This window comes from Panthera tigris, chromosome D4, assembly GCF_018350195.1.
Source record: "Panthera tigris isolate Pti1 chromosome D4, P.tigris_Pti1_mat1.1, whole genome shotgun sequence".
Classification (NCBI taxonomy): domain Eukaryota; kingdom Metazoa; phylum Chordata; class Mammalia; order Carnivora; family Felidae; genus Panthera; species Panthera tigris.
In genome coordinates, this window is record NC_056672.1 from 76,282,862 (window position 1) to 76,305,209 (window position 22,348).

General features: G+C 46.2%; 1 protein-coding gene across 1 annotated transcript in view; it reads right to left on the reverse strand.

The window, feature by feature from the left end:
• Window positions 1-22,348, reverse strand: part of ASTN2 (astrotactin 2) — an 873,390-nt gene that overhangs the window by 741,093 nt on the left and 109,949 nt on the right. Inside the window, exon 2 of the mRNA XM_042963755.1 lies at window positions 5,209-5,396. Coding sequence (XP_042819689.1) covers window positions 5,209-5,396 — 188 coding nt within the window. The remainder of the gene's footprint in view (window positions 1-5,208; window positions 5,397-22,348) is intronic.

Below are 22,348 nucleotides of genomic sequence, written 5' to 3' on the forward strand. Positions count from 1 at the left end.
AAACATTGTTATTTTCAGATCCTTCACTATTTAACTATTTTCTCATAACTTTTCTAATCATTGTTTCTCTGAGCGTGGGATCCCCAAAAGTAAACACATTGTTTCAGGTCTCATCTAGAACCTCTAAAACTAGTTATTCAGAGCACTAGTCTTTCATTAACACAACTTAAAATGTGGAAACAGGGGTGCCTGGTAACTCAGTTGGTTTGTGAGTTCGAGCCCCGGGTCGGGCTCTGTGCTGACAGCTCAGAGCCTGGAGCTTGCTTCGGATTGTGGGTCTCCCTCTCTCTGTGCCCCTTCCCCTCCTCAAAAATAAATAAACATTACAAACGTTAATGAAAAAATACATTAAAAAAATAAAATGTGGAGCCACTCTTACCACTTTCGACAATCAGAGTCCATATAGTTGGCTCATTCTGAGCTTGTGGTTGACTTTTTCAAAGGTTTTTTTTTCTTTTCTCTTATTTTCTTGCAGATAGGATTTTCATTGTTAGGTTTAGCAGGCAAGGAAACCACTGCATGATTGAGTGATTAAATCAATGAACTAAGGAATGCATGATATGCTGTGAATGAATAAATGCAATGGTTGGGGAAATGATCTAAAGTCATTTTTCACAGAAAGCTTTAAAAAGAATTATCCCCAAATCACACAAATCCTTTAAATAAAGCTTCTGATTGAGAATGGGAATAATAATTCCTTAGATTTATGTGGCATTTTATAATCCTCAAAGTATTTTTCTATATATTATTATGCCATAGAATTATAGATCTTATAAGTGTGAGAGAACCACACTAGTCATCTAATTTAAGTATTATTTCTCTCAAAATCCTGATGACTAGGGCTTCTACCCTTTGCTTTCCTACCCCCAGAGACAAAGAACTGACTACCCCTTACTCCGTCATCGAGTGCCAGATAGCTCAAACACTTAGAAAGGTCTGTCCTGCCATGGACCGGGGTATTGGGCCCTTATAACCACCCCTTCACTGTGGCCCACCCGTATAAATGGTGGGAGAATGAGGGAAATAACAGTATCTATCCTACAGAGTGTTAGAACAATTAAATGGAATAACCCATGTGCTGCGGCTAGACTGTGCCTGCCATACAGAAAGTCCTCAATGGTGGCAGCCATTAATTTCATGGTGCAGGACACTGGCACATGTAGCTGCATTCGGTACCTAGAAAAACTCTCAGAATTATGGAACATTATCCCAGTTTCACCAATGATGATTTTGATTTGGCCAAAGTCATAAAGCTAGCCACAGAGATACTATTCAATATTGGAGTTGACTTCCAAGTCAAACCCCCGCCCCCTTTAATCTACCCACAGATTCCACACAAGGAGGAGTCTGTGCATGAATCTGCCCATAAGGTCTTATAAATTTAAGCCAACAGCTGATGCAGAGAAAAGAGAAATGGCAGTCTAGCATGCAGAGTAAGGGTGGAGGCTCTGGAATCAGCCTATATAGGGTGAAATACTGGTTTTCCTGTTTAATCTTTGGGTGACCAAATCACATCAAATAGCTACTGAGTTTATTAATATCTCAGGCTCAGGTCTTAACAAACTCAGAGCATGCTGGTTCCATTCCAGAAGGCATGAACTGTAGCAGGTTCTAATGACTGAGCTGGAGCTGGTTACCCTACATGAGTGGGCAGGACGCTTGTCCTGAGAAAAGAGAATGGAGGACATTGACCCTAGAATGATTTGGATCTTCTCACAAACGATTTCAGATCTTCACCAAAGACAGAAACAATGCAAAATTTGATAGACCAGGAGCCATCCTGTCGTGAGTAACCATGTGACTTGAGTTTAGAATCTTGGGAAAAGCCTACTCCCAGAACTGCATTCCTGTTAACCACACAGCCTTAGAAGTCAGTTAAACTCACTGCATCTCCAGTTTCTCATCAAGAAATGGGAAAAGACTTTAGCCACTGTGAATGCTATTTTGAATGGTTGTTTAGGGGACAGGAAAGGAAACATTCTTTTTGTTCTTGCTGAACTGTGGCCAGACCAGCAAGGACAGATAAGAGTCTAAGCCACAGAGAGGTGTGCTGTCCAGGCCAAGCTCCACTGTCTGTCTGGGGGATCCTGGATGACTTGTAGCCTATATGTGGACCTCAGTTTATCCATTTATGAAATGAATGGTATATTTCATTCAATAAAAGGTATATTAAATCAACACATCTTAAAGTTTTCAATGAAAGTGCCCCTAAGACTTGTACCCGAATGTTTATAGCAGCACTTTCAACAATAGCCAAATTATGGAAAGAGCCTAAATGTCCATCAACTGATGAATGGATAAAGAAATTGTGGTTTATACACACAATGGAATACTACGAGGCAATGAAAAAGAATGAAATATGGCCTTCTGTAGCAACGTGGATGGAACTGGAGAGTGTTATGCTAAGGGAAATAAGTCATACAGAGAAAGACAGATACCATATGTTTCCACTGTTATGTGGATCCTGAGAAACTTGACAGAAGACTATGGGGGAGGGGAAGGAAAAAAAAAGTTAGAGAGGGAAGGAGGCAAACCATAAGAGACTCTTAAAAACTGAGAATAAACTGAGGGTTGATGGCGGGGGGGGGGGTGGGAGGGATGGCAGGATGGGTAATGGGCATTGAGGAGGGCACCTGTTGGGATGAGCACTGGGTGTTGTATGGAAACCAATTTGACAGTAAATTTCATAAAAAGAAAAGAAAAGAAAAGAAAAGAAAAGAAAAGAAAACAAAAGAGCCCCTAAGAATAAGAGCTAATGGTCTTAGGTGCCAAGCCCTCTGATACAAGTGCTCAGTGTACGTACACAGTAAGTATTGGTGGAAGCCTCGTTTACAGATGACAAAAACAAGGCACAGAGGAATTTAAAACTTTGTCCAAAATCATCCAGAGTGTTAAGCGGCACAGCAGGACTTTACGCCCAGGCACTCGGGCTCTGGAACCTGTGCTTATGAACCTCCACGTCACCCTACCTCACCTCAGAGAAGCCGGGCTGCCATCAACAAATGTCTTGGGGTTCAAGGTTTCCTGGACACGACTCTATCTCCTGAAGAGAGTAAGGTGAGGACAGGAAAGATCCAGATTTTGGAGCCCTGAAGGTGGAAAAGAACTGGCGGGACCACAAGGTGGTAGCCTTGGGCCACATTAGTGTGAGGGCAGGGAAGATCTGGATTGTGCCAACCTCCACAGGGCCTACTCTGCCAGCCACATCTTGAATTCCAGATTCGTGTGGGTCTTGATGATTTCTCCTTTCCAAGCTGAACTCACTGAGCAGAATAAAAGGGTGAAGAACACCTACAGTCCTTGGAGACAGAGTGTGATTTAGTGGAAGTAACACTGAACCTGGAAGCAGAGAACGTCCATTCAGGGCTCATTTATAATTGAGATTATACCATCTAGGTTACTGGGCTATGGAAAGGATGTAGACAAGTAAACGTGAGGCCAAACCCAGAAAATGCTTAATAAATATTAATCAGAAACGGAGTCTCACTCTCCAACACGAAAAAAGTAAGTCACGCCCCCTCGAGTCTTCTTAGCATCAGATGATGTCTCATGCCCCGTGAACTCTTGAGCAAGTACCCTGAAACACTTGCACCCCAAAGTTAGCATGCAGGCACTCACTTGGCTTGGCATGTGGCTGCATCATTTGCAAAATATATATATGGGAAAAGTCTATCGCACTCATTCCGTGAATAACACAAAGGCCTTGATTTGTTTTTCCACGTGATAAGCATGCGTTAGGTCCAAAATTAACACTGCTGTCTGGCTGGGGTATGTGTGTGTTTTTCCAAAAAGAGAAAACTTCCAAGCTCTTACTCAGCCCTAATCAGAATGTCTAATGCACAGTGTTAGGTGAAGAGGAACCAGGAGACTGGAGACCAAGAGCAAAGGTCTGTCCCCAGTACAGATTCTCAATAAATGTTGCTGACTGTTGAATGGAAAATACAGGAGTGCACGGTAGTGCTGCTTTGCTGAGTGGCCTTATGCCAAATTCTTCACCTCTCTGAGCCATACCTTTCTCACGTGTAGATTGGGAATCACATCTCCTATCCTTATGCATTCGGCAGAGCCGTGCTACAAGAGAAAATAATGGCTTGAAGAGTGAAAAGCACTATGGGGATGTCACTTGTAGCTCTTATCAGATCTCTTCTTGAGCCAATTAGACCCTGTACATTCTGCATAATGAATTTGTTTTTTCCTATCTACCATGCAGAGCCATTAACTACAGCTTTTTGAAGAAACCATTAATATGAGCCTACATACATTTTCGACCACCATTCAAGTGATTTAAGCCCTAACAGCCTTCTCTGAAGAGAGAGCAGACTCCAAGAGCTCCAGGTCATAGGGCCGACAGAGATGGAAGGCCACTTCACCTCTCTGTGCCCGTAACTTCATCTCTCACATGGAGGTGACATGCCTGACTCCACGCATTCTTGGTGAGAATGCAATGAGATAATGTCCTTAAGTGTGCCCTGCACAGTGCTTGACACACGCTTGGACAGTCAATAAATTCTTGCACTGAGAGAAATAGTGTGGAGGACATAGTTCAGGCTTTGTAGTCAGACATGCTTAGGGGTTCGAGTGCCCAAGAGCATCTCTGTCTCTTACCAGCTATGTGACCTTGGGTAAAGTTTCTCTGCCCCCGCAACTCAATATTCACAACTACAGCAGGAGGGTAATGGAGGGGCTTCGACGTGTGACTGTGGCTAAGCCTAGCCCAGCGCCAAGGGTCACCATGTACGATCTACACTGCAGAGGGTATTGTGAGGGTCAAAGCACCTGGCCTATGAAAGGCACTTGGGAAAGGGCAGCCCTGCTCCAATTCTGTTCCGATTTTGTTTGTTCAGTCATTCCTGGAAAGGCCAGTTGTATTTTGGAGCACTGAACCTCAGCCCTCGGTGGAACAGGCCAAGCACGTGACAGATGTTAAACAGCTATTCCCAGAGATGTCGGCCAAAAGGCCAAGGAGCTGGAGACCCTTTATTCTCTTCTCTGAAGCACAATTAGTTTGTCACAGCTGACAGATGATGGATGGGTATGCATCAGTCCAAGTGACACCACAGAATTCACCTGACCTTCTGTTTATCATTCTAACCTCTTGCACTCAGCCAATTTCTTCCACCTGCCACTGGCAACCCCGGCCTCCCTCCACAGTCTCCCCAACTCACCCTCTCCATCCCCTAGCACCTTACGGCATTCCCCCTCACTCACCATCACAGAAATGTGGAGAATGTGCATCTGCTCCTCTACAATCTCTGAAGGCTCCTGGAGCGTGGGCGCCGTGGCCCGGGCCAGCTGCCCGGCACTGCTCATGGAGACGTGGAAATACAAGGTGCCATTCTCGAGCCATTGCTGTCTCCAGTGCACCAGCGAGATGTCCGCCGCCGTGCCAGACATCTCTGTAAGACAAGACCAAAGGCGCTGGGTGAGCGGCATTGCCTGGGCCTCGGTTTTCCAGGGAGGGAAAGAGCCACACATGTTCAGGAGATCAGAAGGCACCTACTTTGGATGCCTTTCCATCCATCAAATCTATGAGCCGGACACCATCGCTTCCATTTGTACGTGGTCAACTGTGGCCAAGAATCTCCCTAAGCCACAAAGTGTAAGAGACAGAATTTGAACCCAGTCTGTCTGGGGTCCTTGTGTATAGCACCATCCATGATAAGGCAATTCCGTCCATTCAATCAAAGTGAGCAGAATCAATCTAAGCAAGAGATTCAAGAGTTTACATTCTCCTGAGGCCATGGAACTAGAAGACGATGAAGGGAAGACATCTCCATCCATGAGAAGAGCAGGTGTTTAGAGTGTGAATTCTTTAAAAGCTGAGTTGGAAGCGTCAGGGCATCACTGCAGAACCCCAGAGCTGGAAAGGCCCAAGAGAACATGTGGCCCAGCCTGGGTGCCTCAGAATTACTCTTTATAGGAAAGGAGCTTGGCAAGTGGGTTGTTCTGAGCCTATTTCTCCTGCTTCAGTCAGAGAAGCCCCATTTTTTGCTAGTGTATATACTGCACCCCCAGCAAGGGAGTGTTGGCACAAAGTTTCCATGACTTAAAAATACTTCAAAAGTCACTGCCCTACACTAATGTTCTCCTATGACCAAGAGGAAGTTAGAACCTCCTAGCAAGCTACAGTCACCTGACCTCTAAATTATTATTTTAATAGTACTTCATTCAGTACCAACATAGCCTCTTATTAAATAAGAAGGGTGACAGCATTAGCTTTCAGGAAGTGTCCTTGTACTGGAGGCACCTGGCTGGCTCAGGCAGTAGAGCATGCGACTCTCGAACCTGGGGTTGTGAGTTTGAGCCCCCGCTTTGGTGTAGAGATTGCTTAAAAGAAGTGTCCTTGTACCAAGATCATACAATCTTTTCATAATGTTGCCTACTAGAGGGAATATGTCCCTGGAAATGTCCTAGAAGGACAAAGGCCTATCAGGGTGTCTTATGAAGAAAGGGGAAGGTTGCTAGTGTTCCAGGACTTCACTCAAGTGAGGGTTACCATAGGAGACAGAAACACTCCATCGTAGACAAGTAGCTGTAATGATGTCTGGAGCTTGGAGCTCTGCACTACAGAGCTGACCTAGGGGTCGTATTCCCATAGTCACCAAAGACCTCATATACGTGTGTGTAGACACACACACACACACACACTTAAGGAGGGTTGGTGGGGAAACAGAGTTAGAACTTCGTTTCCAGTCAGCTCTCCCTATGCCCCACTACAACCCCCGCCATGTCTGGCGACACTGAAGGAAACAGAGTCACCTTGAAGAGATGATGTTTGCTCACCAAATTCTACTGAATTATTCTTGCATCGTCCACCCCCCATAGACTAACTCCTTGAGGTTCACAATCAACAGTCCTTAGGGAAGAGCATCTGGCACTTGATAAGTGCTATAAAAAGTCAGCTATTAATATTTATTATCATTATTATTATTAACAGGCACAGGATCTAATTTACCCTTCAGCTGCTCTGAAAAAAAATCCTTGAGACATCCTTGACTGCTTGCTTTCTTTCCCTCTCCTCCTCCAGTCCACCAGGAAATCCTTCAAAAGCCACCCCAAAGTCCCTTCCCTTCTTGGCTCCTCTCTTGCAACCACCTGGGCCAAGGTACCACCCTCTCTTGCCTGACTTACTACAAAGTGCTTCCTAACTGGACTCCATTCTTGCCTCTCTGCTCTTCTGTCCATTCCCACACAGAAACCAGAAGAGCCCTGCCAGAACCTGTTAGCTCCCATCAGCCCTCAGTGCCAAACCCTCAATAGCCTCCCACCTCATTCCAAGTAAAAGACAAGGTGGCCAGAACATAGGAAGTTACAAGTCCAAGTGAAAACCTACCTGGGCTGCACTAAGAGTTGAGCAGGGCTGGAGACCATCACAAGGACCCTAAGAGCTCACTGTGGGGCGCCACGGGAGAGGCTGGCTGGGTGGCCAGTCTGTGAAGCGGGCCTCTTACCAGCACCTTCTCTCCACACACTGCCCCACCTCCTGGCCTCAGCACCCGAAGCCCTGGCAGCAACATCTCTGGCAGCCAGCCAGCTGGGCCGAGGCAAGGTGAAGACATGGTAAATGGCCTTGCTCAGTACCTCACTCGTATTTCTCCCAGGGCATTAAAGCCTATAACCAGAGGCCCAGAGAACCCACAGCTACAAGCTGCCTCTGGAAATGGCTGCCTCTCATTCAGCAGCTCCAGAAAAAAAGGACCCCCGTGCCAATGGACCACCAGGCACTTACAGTGCCACATCTGATCGACACAGCCTGGGACAGGGGAGGCAGAGTCAGTGAAGGAGGGCTGGCTGAAATCTGCACTCTTCACTCCTGGAGCTCTCCCTCCCCAGCCTGTGCTCAAAATCCCACCATTGAAGAAGCCTGTCCGCCTCATGTTCAGATTAGGAAACGGAGGGTCACAGAGGGTGAGTCACTCACTTAAGGCCACCGGTGAATGCATGCCCAGATGGACCCAGTGGACTTCCAGTCCACAAAATTTCTACTATGCCGGTAGCTCTTACAACATCTCCTTTTCCTTGACTAAATTAGCCCATGAACCAAAACTAGATTGAGCTCTTTGTTTGCTACAGCGATGAGTGCACAGTCAGCAGACAGTAAACGTTAAATGATAATAACAGTGTGTGAAACACAGTAAATATTGAATCACAGAGATCAGCTCTGGACTCACTCTATTACAAAGGAAGGAAGCTGTTGCTGAGGCGGGGAGGAGGGCCACGGAGCCTCAAAGAGAAAACCACCTTGGCGGAAGCAGAAGGCCTGATCATTCATTCCCTCATTCATTCATTCACTCATTCATTCATTCATTCATTCATTCATTCATGCTTGTGTTTGTTTATTCACTCATTCAACACACTTTATTGAGGGCCTACTCAATTGTGAGTACTTTAGTAGTTCAGAACATGGAGTGAAATGAGGCATAATCTTGCCTTCAGGAAGCTCAGTCCTTTCTTTAGTGGCAGAAATTCTACCCACTGCCCATCTGGCATCTCCCTGCCCACACATGCACACACTTTCCATTTATTGTGGCCCAGAATCTGTGCATTACTCTGACCGATCCCCTCCTCACGTACTCCAGCCCTGCAAACTTATAACCGTTACTCAAACAGACCAGGCTTACTCTTACTCTTGTCTCAGGAAAGAAGGACTCTTTCTCCTGCCTGTCTGGAACTCTCCTCCCAGACCCTGCAAACCACTTTCTCCTTGGTGTTAGTCTCCCTGACCAAGTGACACCTGTTCAGAGAGGCTCTGCCAGTTTTAGCTAAAGTTCTCTCTACACACATCACACTCTCTGGTATCCCCTTTACAAAAACTTGTTATAGCACTTATCACTATTTAAATTAATCTTGTGCATTTTCTAAGTTTATCTATTTGAGAGAGAGAGCATACATGAGCGCTAGTGGGGGAGGGGCAGGGAGACAGAGAATCCCAAGTAGGCTCCACGCTGATAGCACAGAGCCTGACACGGGGCTCAATCCCACAAACTGCGGGATCATGACCCGAGCCAAAATCAAGAGTCGGATGCTAAACCAACTGAGCCACCCAGGTGCCCCAATCCTATGCATTTTCTTAAACATGTATTTAATGCCTGGCTCTCCAGGAGAGCAGGGATTTCCTGCCATATCTCACGTACTTTTAAAAGTGCGCGACGCATAACAAGTGCTCAAGAAAAAATTACTGAATTGCCAATGATGAATACATGCACACACACATATCCATAATAAGATTACGGAGGTAGAGTTTAACCTCACGAGAGTATTAAAGAAAGAGTAAGTAAGCTCCACTGGGAATCGGAAGGTGGGACAGGACTCTCCTAGCTTAGAGACAAGGAGCCACTCTAAAAACATGGTGACACGAACGTTGCAAAGAATGGGCATATTGTTGGCCTTCAAAGTGAGGAGGCATGGAGACGGGCTGGGCAGTTGGGTATTTCAGGGTACTAACACTGCATGTGCAAGTAGGAGTGTGGTGGGATGTCAGCTGGAAATGTACTTCAGACACAGGGTTAAGGGCTTTGAGTCCCTAGCGACACAGTGTACTCTCTTCTGCATGCGGTCAGGAATCAGCAAAGTACACTTGATCAGAGCGCCAGTCCTGTGTCCATTAAAAACAGGTCAAAGAAATACTAGCATAACCAAGGCCAGCTCCTGAAATTCCCCGCTGATTGATTTTCCAATTGCATTTTCCCCAACCTCTTCCCCTAGCCCTTCCATATAAACATTTCATTGAAGTCTTCAAGTCACATTACAATCAAACTTAAAGCAAAAGGGGGACTAAACGCATTTGGTTGGGAACCAAGACGATTCCCATAAAGGCAGATTATGCTGACATGATGAATATAAAACGAAACAGCAGATATTAAAGTAGGAGAATTGGTGCGCCATGCCTTCCGGCGGTAGGCTGACTCCACTGCCTGCCTCCCTCCCACCTCGGATAGCCTGGTTTTATATTGGAATCATAAAGAAACACAGGGATTGCCTTTTCACCTTTCTCTGTTCTCCCCCCATGGGCTGCAACTCGTGAAATATTCAATAGGCTCAAATCCCCTCAACCACCCCGCTAAAGCCAAGTGAGCGGATCAGCCTTCATCAGTGATTCTGGGTAGACCGCCATCCTGCCTCAGCAGCCACAGATGCCTTTCAGCCTCCTGGAAAAGAAATAAAAATTCCCGAAGGCGTGTTGTGCTTTTAATTGGCTTGTTCTTCCTAATCTATGGCACTCATTGTATTTTTATTTAATTCCTGAAGGTCATTATGAAAATAAGCAGCACTTCTGATCACCAGCCATCTTGGTAACATCTCCCAAGTGGCTAACTAACCCTCCGTCAGATTCCACAGCTCCAGCTGACCCTCCAGCAGATTATTCGCAGAAGGCCAGAGAGCGCTTCTGATGAGTTTGCAGATGGTCTTTGCTTCGCTGAGGGAAAGCAGACATTACGTGAGATGAACTCACTGCCTAGGTACAAAGAGTTGAGAAAGGTAGAGATGTTAACTTCCATCATCCTTGCCATTAGCTGTCCCAAAATTCATGGGGGCGGGGGTGGGTCATCTCTACACAGCAAGTCCTGCTGAGTGCTTAGGAAATATATCTCAAACACACGCCCTTCCTTTCATGTCTACAATGGTTGCCTTAATGCAGACCTTTATCGTCTCTCTTGTGGAATACTTCCAATGGCCTTGTGCCAGTAAGGGTCTTATCACAGAAGAGAAGACACAGTCAGTAAGGTCGCTGAGAAGGGACTGTTTACAAAGACTTTGGAAGTATATTAGGGTCCTCCAGAGAAATAAAAGCAACAGGATATACATATATTTATATAAGAGAAAAAGACTTACTACGAAGGGTTCGTTTCTATGGTTATGGAGGCTAAGAAGTCCCAAATCTGCCATCTTCAAGAAGGAGAGCTAGTGGCACAGTCCAGTCTAAACCCAAAGTCCTGAGAACCAAGGGAGCCAATGGTGTAAATCTCTCAGTCTGAGTCCAAAGGCCCAAGAACTGGAAGGGCTAATGCCCAAGGGCTGGAGAAGATGGGGTATCCTGGCTCAAGCAGAGAGCAAATTGTCCTTCCTCTACCTTTTGGTTCTGTTCAAGCCCTCAACAGGTTGAGCGATGCCTGCATTGATAAAGGCCTTTCTCCTTCCTTGGTCTACGGATTCAAATGTTAGTCTCTTCTAGAAACACGCTCAGAGACACATCCAGAAATAATGTTCTACCAGCTCTCTGGACATCCTCTAAACAAAGTCAAATTGCATAAAATTAATCAACACAGACAGGATTAAGGTAAACCAGTGATGAAGCACCTCAAGGTTGACAACAGCAAGGAGCTGTCACCACCCTAGGCCCAAAGGGGCAAGGGGAGGGGTATTTATAAAACCACGAAACAGCCACAGTTGTAGGAAAGGGTTGCCAGACAGGAGTTGTGGCCTTCAGTAGAATAACCCAGCTACTGACAAGGCATGGCCCATCATGGGAGTGGTGGGGTAATAAATGCTCCAACCTCACTCTCCTTCTACCTGCTAATCTCTTGCAGGTGCCTTCCATGGGCCAATTCCAACCAAACACCCGAGGCAGAGCAATTCATACAGGTCAGTCTTCCAGGGCCCTCCGCAAGGAGGAAAAGGTGAAGAGTGGATCTTAGGGAGTCAGTGGAGACTACCTAGAAGGCCCCAACTGGTATGCCTACCTCCAGGCTTCCTTCCAACCATCATGCAAATAGCTACCAGGATTAAATTTCAAACTTATAAATCTGACCACATCATTCCCTTGCTCAAAATCTTTCAATGGCTCCTGATTCCCCTCAGGATAAAACCTAATTTCATGAGCCCAGCACCTGAATTTCTCCTCTGCCTTACCCCTCTTCACTCCTTTCCCTGCACTTACACATTAAATCTGATCAAATATTTATGTAATCTCCACATATAGTGTACTCTTTCCTAATTCAATGTCTTTGAAGATGCCTTTTTTTTAAGGCCAAGAGAAATCAGTTTAATTTTATAACACATCATTTCGTTGCCTCAACTAAAAATGCTTCTTCAGAGTCTGGGAGAGCCTTCCCTACTCAACCCTATCCCCTGCTCTAGAAGATTTCCATGACCCCCATATGAGCTAGAAGTTCCTTTACGCTTCTATAAAGAGGAAGTATTGCATGCTATATAATATCATAGACCCTGAGAGACCAACGCCTTGAATTTGAACAACAGCTCCCCTGTGCTCAAGCAGGGGGTCTTTGGATACACTTTTTACCTTATTTGTGCCTCAGTTTCTTCATCTGTCAAATGAGGATAATAATAGCAGCTGCTATTATAGAAATAGAGCTATTTTTCTGCTATTATAGAAATAAATAAAACACCTCATAGAGTTATTTTGAGAATTAAATAAAATAGCACAAAGTAGTTTTTAACCTTCATCTTGATCCTCAGTAAGCATTCCAGTTACATTTGTTACATATTACTTCACACACATAATTATAGCATCCTATTTTACCACTGTCTTGGTCTTTGCTATTTATCTATGCAGCATTTGGTATTTACCTATGTTAAAATGTGTTTATACAGCTGACCTCTCTCTTATTCAACACTAGTACAGGGACACTTCAGAGCCATTTGTGTACCCGAGTGCCTGAGACAGTGGCCGAATGCAGGGCAGAAGGCTCCACAAATGTGTGTTGAGTTGAACTGAGTTGTCCCCATATCTGAGTTCAAATGGGCACAGAGAGGACGGAGAGAAGAAATGCCAACTGAGGACAGCAGCGATGGCTTGATTCCCATATAACAACACTACAGAAATTTACTTAACATCTGGCTCAAGTTTAGGCGCCCTGGAGAATGCAAATGAAGAGAAAGCCTTCAAACGTTCAGGGTGTTTGCATTTCTGACGGAGACAGACAAGAAGTTTATATAGAAAATAGATAATCTTATGATTCTGTTTAGACATAAGTATGCGTGTATACGGCTGGGAAGAAATATACTGCAACAAAATACACTGCAACATCAAGAATAGTGCTCTTTAAATGGTGGGATCGGAGGTGATTTTAATCATGATCTGATTCATTTTCCTCTACATTTTCTACATTGAATATATATTACCTCTGCATCTGCTAGAGGCAGATACATGCTCACTTTAAAGATTCATTTAGTCAACCAACTTTTTCTGAGATCTGGCATTGAGGAACTCTATCCTCGGGAGCTTGGGCCAAGGAATGGAGAAAAAGCATGCTATAAATAACTATAAATCAAAGTAGAAAGCTTAAAGGAGAGGAGATGACTTCTGGCTGGATCTAGAAAGTTTCTTTGTGGCGGAGCCTTAAAGGATGGGCAAGATTTCAACAAGTGGCCGTGTGGCAGAGGGCACTGTAAATGGATGAATGGCACAAAGGCAAAAAGACAGGATTGCAATGCAAAAGGGGGTAGTGGGAGGAAACCAGCAGAAAAAGCAGAGAGGGTCATCAGTGCAGAGGGAACAGAAGGATATGGCAAGTCTGCAGAGAGGAAAGTAAAGAAGGGGCTGCCTTTTCCTACGGGCTATCTCCCAGAAGAATAACGAGTATGAGACCCCACTTGGGACTCCTTCATACAATCAGATCAGGCCCTAGTTGGGAGGTAAATGAAGCTCTCCAAATACCATAAATTAAAATGACAGGATAAATGGATGGCTGATGAATGGGTGGATGGATGGACAGATCCTCGTCTTTCTAACCTAATCGATAATCACACAGTCTGGATTTGTGAAAAGAACACTGAATCTGGAGTCACATGCTGAGGTTTGCGTGATACTTCTCCACCAACTAGCTAGTTTACCTGAGGACAAGTCAGAAAGCCTCTATGATTTTCTTTCTTTATTTGTAAAGTGTGTGTGTGGTGGGAAGGGTCCCCTACTATCCTACTTATATCACACCTGACACAGAATTAAGAGAAAACAAAGCCATGCCTAGCAATGTGCTTAGAAATCTCGAAAATCTCAGTTAGTCCTAAAAGCAAATGCCATCATTGCCGCCATCATTCCAGAATATAGCTTCCACGGGGCACCCAGCTGGCTCAGCCGGTAGAGCATGTGACTTTTAAATCTCAGGGTTGTCAGTTCAAGTCCCACATTAGGCGCAGTAGAAGTTACTTAAAATAAAATTCTTAAAAAAATATATAGCCTCCATAAATATGACTGTCTAAAATGTGTCAGGCACAGTGCTAGGTCCCGCAGATTAGGTAAATCAGTCTCAGTGCCAGGTCCCACAGATTAGGTAAAAAAGACCAATTTGATTGCTGCCTTCCATTCCAGATGAATGTTCCTCCATGGCCACTATCCAGCAACAATGGCCGTATTTTCCTCTTGCTTCAGTTTCATCCATTTATATATATATATATATATATATATATATATATATATATATATATATATATATATATATATATATATATATTTAATGTTTATTTATTTTTGAGAGAGACAGAGACAGAATGCAAGTGGGTTAGGGGCAGAGAGAGAGGGAGACACAGAAGCAGAAGCAGGCCCCAGGCTCCGAGCTGTCAGCACAGAGCCCGACATGGGGCTCAAATTCACAAGCTGTGAGATCATGACCTGAGCCGAAGTCAGACACTCAACCGACTGAGCCACCCAGGCGCCCCTCATCCATTTATATATTAATCATTCATTCATTCTTGGTACAAGATTGCGTCTGTCTAGGTAACTGCTATCCTCAGTCCTTAGCATGCAGTAGGTGCCCAACAAATGTTTGTTGAATAAATGCATCACTCAACGCACATTTCAGGAGTTCACTGCCCTCAAGAAAATCACAATCTAGGAGAGCAGGAAAAGGAAAATCAATGAAAGTGACAATCCTGTTGCACCGGTCATGAGAGAGTATGCACAGGGTGTCACAGGAATGTATGTGAGGGGTGACTTAATGCTCATTTATCAGGGGTCTGGACAAGGTAAGCAGGAAGAGTCTATAATCTGGACATTTTATAAGTCTAAGCGATCCTGATGTCAGACCAGGTTAAATGCCCACAGGATGCATCACTGAGGTACGTGGATTGGGAGTTCACCTCGGCGGGGTAGGGGGATAGGGGGTAGAAGATGGAGAGACAGCAGGGGCAGCGATGCAGCCAGGGGAACGGCACTTGGACGAGGACACCCCAGGAGTACCTCAGACCCTCTCCTTCCTCACCCCCATTTGTCAGTTCATCTATGCCTTTGCCCCCAATCTGTCCCTCTCAATTCCTTGGAGAACTGTGTCTTTGGCAAAAACAAAAAACAAAAACAAAAACAAAAAACAATACCTGCTTTCCCTGGCCACCCAGTGGAGATAAATAATACAGTTATATCCAGGTAAATAAGGGAGAGGAAGAGAATTAAGAGTTATTGGCAAGGGAGAAAAGCACATCATTTCAGATTCTATTTGAAAATAGATGGGTAGTTGACAGAACTGAATCTTATTACTCCTGGTTACTCTTCCTGAAGCATTTACCTCCCTCCCTTGCTGCATTTTTTCACCTGGTCTTTCTTTGTCATTTAGCTTCACTATTTGCTCTTGGTTTCTCTGTGTATTTGCTCTCTCTTTCTTTCTTTTCCTTTCTTTTCTTTGCTTAATGCATCCAAACAATCAATGAATTTTTTTCTCTCCCTCCCCTATTTCACAACATTGCAAATGGATGTGGAGAGGGAGCCCAAAGAATGCGGACAGGGACTAACTTTCACCAATACCCACTCATGTGTGCCAGACACTCAGCTAGGGGCGGAAAACCCACATAAATAAAGGACAGAGTAGGACATCCATTGTTCAGCTGTGCTACCTGAGGACTCAACAGGTGACTGGATTCTCCCAAGATCTTCCCTCTAGAGCATGGCAGAGCGGGAATTCAAGCTCTGGTTTCTTGATTCCAAATCCAGTGTTCTCCCCACTGTCCTAACTGGGCTGAGAAAAGGAGTTTGCATATTTGAGTAAAAAGATGGAGGGACCAAGTCCACACCGGGGGTATGCCAGGAGTACCAGGACAGCACCTCCCAGTCAGCCAGGTGCTCTGTCCATATATCCCATCATGATGGAGTCATCTGCAGGGTGAAGTGTTGCTGTTGAGCCCTCTGTTTTTAAAATGAAAATCTCTCCAGGGAGAGGTATATGAAGCGTTCTGTCTTGGGGTGAAGTAAATTTTTAAAACCACTTTGCTCCTTCCTGCTGAGCGACCTTTAGTAAGTTAGGTTTATCTCCCTAAGCTTCACTTGCCTCATATGGAAAATGAGAGTCATAAAAGCAATCTCTGGGGCACCTGGTGGCTCAGTCAGTTGAGCGTCAACTCTTTATTTCGGCTGAGGTCATGATCTCATGGTTAGTGGGATCAAGCTCCATGTTGGGCTCTGTACTGACAGCGGGAACCTGCTTGGGATTCTCCCTCTCCCTCTGGCCCCCCCTCCCTGCTCTCACAGGCTCTCTAAGGAAATAAATTAATAAATGATCTATTTTTTTTTTAAAGGCAATCTTTAACAAATGTCCTGAGAATTAAGAAAGATGCCTATTTGAAGGAGCCAGCACTGCATTCAGCACCTGCAAATTCCCTGACAGCTGTCTGTCTTCTCGTCACTCTGCCTATCTCACCACTGTCAAGACAAGAATTAGGTTGTTTCGAGAGCAGTGGGGGACGGCACAGTACAGTATACAGAGAAGGAGGAGGCAGAGGTTAAGCGTCCCGCTTCACTTGGAAACAGTGTCCACGACCCTGTGGACTAGTCCCTAGTATCCACACCCCCCACACACCCTTTTTAAGTCACCTCTACTGGCTATGACCTGGAATCACAGAAAACCTCACATACAAACAAGTACCAAGTGATGGAGATCGATGATCTAATCCACCATTTTACTGACCAGGAAATGGGGACCATAGAGAGGTAGCAACTTGCCCTGAATTACACAGCCTCATAATGCAATGCTCTTCAAGGATTATAAGGGGGCTTGAGACAAAGATTTGGGGAGGGGGTAGGACAGAGCTTTACAAAAGGTGGAATCTCCCTGACTCCTAAAAGTGGTTTACCACTAAGGAGGGAGGGTGTAGAATTCCCTGTAACTCCAGCGCTCCCTCCACCCGGCCTAAAGATGCTACCATGATGGCTCCTTAGGTCTCTGTTGCTGAGTCTGACTTGTCAATCCCCAACCTCCTTACCTCAATCCAGAGGGTTCCCCATCTGAGAGACACAGGCTTGGACTCACCCCTGACAGGTAATAAAATGTAATGTGTCAGGAGAGCATGGCACCATGCAATGTTGTGGCCAAGGGAGGAAAAAGGAAACTTGTAAAATCCCACAACCGAACAGAAGCGAAGAGGGTGAACATACCTGCCCCTGAGTCCAGCTATTTGCAGTAGGGTGGGAGAGTTGGACATGAAGAAATCCCTTCACGTGATTAATTCATCCCAGTGCCAGACGCTGGCCACCCGCTGCCTCTGTATCCACACCACAGTCCACTGGCCCTGAGCAGCATCACGGCCTCTCCGTTCTCGTCCACACTGCACTTCCTGCCTGAAATGCCCGAACCTCTCCTTCTGCAACACAGACGTCATCCCCCTTCAAAATCTCGCGGAGATGACCCCTCCGAAAAGCTCTGTCCAAGATGCCCTCTCCCTCCTCTGAGCTCTAAGCTCCTCTGGTACGTTTCTATTCCATTCCCTGGTTCACTAACCTCACCAGTCTGCAATTCTCATTTCCTTTGCTAGCTCATGAGACTCTTCTGGGCCAAGAGTGGCTATTATCTCCTCTATTTCCCTCTTAGTAGCTCAGTCTTCTTTTTAATAGCAGGTGCTTGATAACTATGGGCCAATGCAAGATTCAAATCAAGGTCCAAGAGGGTGAGACTTCCAACTCCAATTTCACAGATGGGAATACTGAGACACAGTGGGTGGAAAAGTTACTTAGAGACATTGAGACCCAGAAGTGGGAAGAACCAGGTGAAGCCTAAGAATATATGGGTCCACCCGTCCCCTAACCTCACCCCTATCCCACCACAGAACACCTGCAGCATCTATCCAAACAGCCCCAACTTGCCCCAATTTGCATCACATGGCATGTGATGTGGTCAACTCACGACCAGTCAGCATCCTGTGCCTTGCCTAGGTCTCCAATTGCGTCATTCCCTCCCCACTGCCCTGCCTATAGAAGCATGCCCCCATGCTCTTGTTCACGCGCTTCCCTCTCCCAAGGCTGTTCTCGCTCTTTGTTGTCGATGGATCTTCAGGACTCAGCTGTAAGTAGACCCAACAGTCAACAATTCGTCCCCTTACGTCTACACCTGTGCAATGTGACACTGCAGATCCCCATCAAGAGGTGAGTCTATCCCTCTTCCCTTCGAATCAGAGTTGGCTGCTGGACTTTCTTTTGGCCAAAAAGACAATGCCAAATATGACACAAGCAGGGACTTGAAGAAAAGTGCCAGGGTTTGCTCTCTCTTGCCGTACTTGGAAGCCCTCAAACTGCCATGTGATGGAGCGTGGGATAACATGTTGGGTGATGACAGAAACATAGCCCATTTTCCCAGGTGGAGAGAAGCCTTCCCGGACCATCAGCTCCTGGAAAAACCGCCAGCTGACCACAGACACACAAGAAAGCCTGGCAGAGATCTGCCAAGGCCAGCAGAAGAACTTAGCTCAACTAAGCTCAGCCCAAACCACCAGCCCCACGTAATTATGAGCTAAAAACCCGCTGTAAGCCATTAAGTTTTGGGTGTTTTGTTACACAAACACAGATACCTGGAAGAACAACTCAATGTCACTCCCTTTGTGAAGCCTCCCTGCCCCCAATGCTGGGGTCGGGAGCCCCTCATCCTTTCACTGCTGTGCTTATCACACTGTATTGTAATCACTGCTTTGGTTATTTCACACCTCACCTACCCTCTGCTCCCTGAGTCTCCAAGCTTCTTAAAATGAAAGGCCTGCTCTCCCTTGCTGCCTGCTATCTCCCTAACACCCAACTCAGAGTAGGTGCTCAATGGGCATGTGCAGAACATAAGGCATGGCCTCAGAAAACTCCCCCCAGGCGGGGTCCTGCCACATCGTCCTCAGCCCCATCTCCTCCTAATCAAAATATCCATGGCCCTGATTTGAGAGAGTGCGTGGGTATGGACTGGCTCCCAGCTGCACAGCTTCGGAAGCATAATCTGCCCCTATATTCCTTAAATAAGCCCCGTGCCTGTTCACGGTGGCCTTGATTATTATTCAACCTCTACTCCATTACCCTTATTTATAACACTGCGATGGAGCACAGCCCCAGGCCGGTGGCGGGATGATTACAGGACGCTTTTGACTTGCAATTCCACACCATTCAGTCCAATTTAGACCCGCCACAGATGGTGCCCTGTGGCAGGCAAGGGACATGAGAGGATACCAGGCTGGAGGTGGGGAGGAGGGAAGGACCCTCTTGATTTTCTGAGTGCACCAGAGGAGAGTGAGGAAAAGGCTCAGACTGTCCCTAATGTCCTTCATGACCTGAACAGTGAGCACCTGAATGATGGCAAATCATGCCCTTCTCCAACAGCGTGGGGCACAAGAACTCCTGTGACCATTACTGGACATCTCTCTTTTTTTTTTAATCATTTGATTTAAATGCCAGACTCCCCAGTGAGATGATGGAATGCTGGTCCCATACTGCCAGGCTAACAGTCAGGAAAGACGAATTCCACTCTGGTCTTGGCTCTGTGACCCTACGGGAGGCATTTGTACCTCTGGACCTCAGTCTTCTCATCTGTCAAATGGGAGGACTAATTTGTCTCCTGACTCCTTCCCTAGGTCACTGCAGAAAATAAAGGGAAATATTTATGAGAAGGTACTTTGCATAAAACATTCTCTGGGCCATGGTCATAGTTATGGCTCATGCTAATCAACCTAATATAAGATGTCTGGAAAACCAAAACTACATGGCTCAAAGGGAAAGGCTAACATCCCTCCCATTTTAAACACCCCAGCTCCTTACCGCAGCGTAGGGTCAGGGCTGGGTCTCCGAAACCGGTTACCTGCGCCCCCACCCCTGCCACTCTGTTTAACTGAGGAACATGGCAGAAGTCACCCAACTTCTCAAGGTCTCACTTTCCTCATAGAAACTGGGGAGAATAGCATCATAATCATCACTGGAGTGTGAGTGTCAGGAAGGCAGGGATTAGGCCGTGTCCCAGTGCCTTCAACAGTATCTGCTATAATGTAGCCACTTAATCTAATAGAATGACTGACATTCGTTAAGTGCTTATTGTATGCAAGGCTCTGTTCCCAGCTGTTTGCACAGATTTTCTCATTTCGTCTTTCCTATATCCCTATGACTTGTGGATAATAATAAATCCACATGCACACAGTGCTGAGGTACCATGTGAGCACGAGACCTGGCACCCGGTTTGGCTCAATAAGGTTGTAGCACGGCACACTGGGACTCCTATACCGCCTCTCCTGTGCTACACAAGTGCATGGCTTTTACTCCAGTTAACAGAGACATTGGGGATTGCTTGCTCTGAAGCACTGGGGTCTGCCTTTGATTGTAAATTGCCGGAGAACGGGTACCATGACTGTCCAATGACCTCTTCAGAGCGCTGTGGTTAACAACCCAGAATATCATCAGGGTGTAGGACTAGAAGTCATGACCTCTGCACTGTCATGTCCCCCGCCCCCCACCCCCACCTCACCTTGCTGGCTCTGCTTCCAGAACCACAGAAACCAAACTGAGACTGAGCCACCTGAGCAAACGTTCCTGGGGAGCTGCCACTTCGCCAGACCCTTGGCTGGAGCATGCAAGCACCATTGCCCTGAATCTCCACTTCTCGTTTAGACTCAAGAAAATCCAAACTCAGGGAGAACAGGGAGGTGTCCTAGATTACACAGTAAGGCGGGGACTGGGCCACCAAGAAACCAGGCTCTTAACCCCAAGGACAAATGTGTACTGCACCAGCCTCCTGGCTCCACCGCTGCCTTGCTGGGTCACCCAGGGGAAGGTGCTTTCCTCTCTGAACTCACTTTTCTCACCTGTAAAATGGGAGCAGCCAACCTCAGAAGCTGTTGAGAGGCGGTACCCCAGACTGCCATTGGTGGGGAAAGTGCTTATTCTCTACCTTAATGGAAACTCAAGCCATCAGAGAACAGAGACAGCAATGCCTCCCACTCCATGCTTACAAGGAGAACCTCACCCACGTGTGTTGGTTCTACCACGTGATAATTACAGTGGGAACTGAGAAGACAGGCCCACCCACCTGGCATCCCAGGCATCTCCAATACAGGCAATTTACCTTTTCTGAATATTTCTCCTTAATGACCATGGGTGGTTTAACTTAACCACCACCCTGGTTCCTGTCCACTGCACAATATGGAATACACTAGAAGAAATCATATTGCCAGAATGCCCTTATAGATAGGCAAGTGTGCCTATTTCCAGGGGGCACCAGGAAGTTTGCTGATACTGGGAGCAAGGATCACGTTAGATAAGTCATCTCTAGAGAATATATAAGAGAATCATGCCAGGGAGTTATAGGTATGTAGGAAGTCGGGTCTACACAGCCTAGAAATACCTGCAGAGATGCCCGGGCAGACAAGCACACATTTACAGGTCTGTGCTCCTAAAGCAAAAGTGTGCTGGCTCACAGACACACGAATCTGTGCATCTGTGTGCTTCCAGGAAAGCATCCACATCTCCTTGCCACACAAATGCCACGTGTTTACCTGTAGTCTCTTACACATGCATCAATGCACAGAGTGATGTGCTCATGTGTGGATACAAATACCACCGCGACCAGATACATGGTGTTAAATGTGGACTCACATGCACATTTTGCAAAACCGCTCCCTTCCTTACACTGGCACCAAGGGCATTTGTGTCTGCATCACACTGGTGTGCTCCTGACACGTGCAAACAGGCACCCACGGTACCTGCACACACAGACCCGTGGACACCTTGATAACACAGCAGCTACAGGCTTACACAGGACCCTCACAGATGCACCTGCTCACAGTGTGTTCAGCTGGTTCACCCCATCTGCTCACGGCCACGCGTGCTCCATCTTGCCTGTTCAAACCCACACGTATGTGCGTTCACATTGTGAATGTGCATGACCGCATTCACATGCAGAAACCCAAGTATGTGTTCAGGCATGCACACGCCTACAGATCCTGGCACATGAAACCTAAGGACATGCCTACACCCTCATTTGTATGTCCTCACCTACAAGAGGCACGCAACTGATGTCACGAGTCCCTCTGAGCCCTGGGAATATCTCCGAATCTGTCCTCCAAGGGGCCTGGTTTTGTACTCGAAGAGAAAGATCAAATCCTCTCCCATACAGTCTCTGGAAGCTATTTCCTCTTCTCTAGTCTGACTGACAGGCCATCGTGGAGCAAAGGAGGG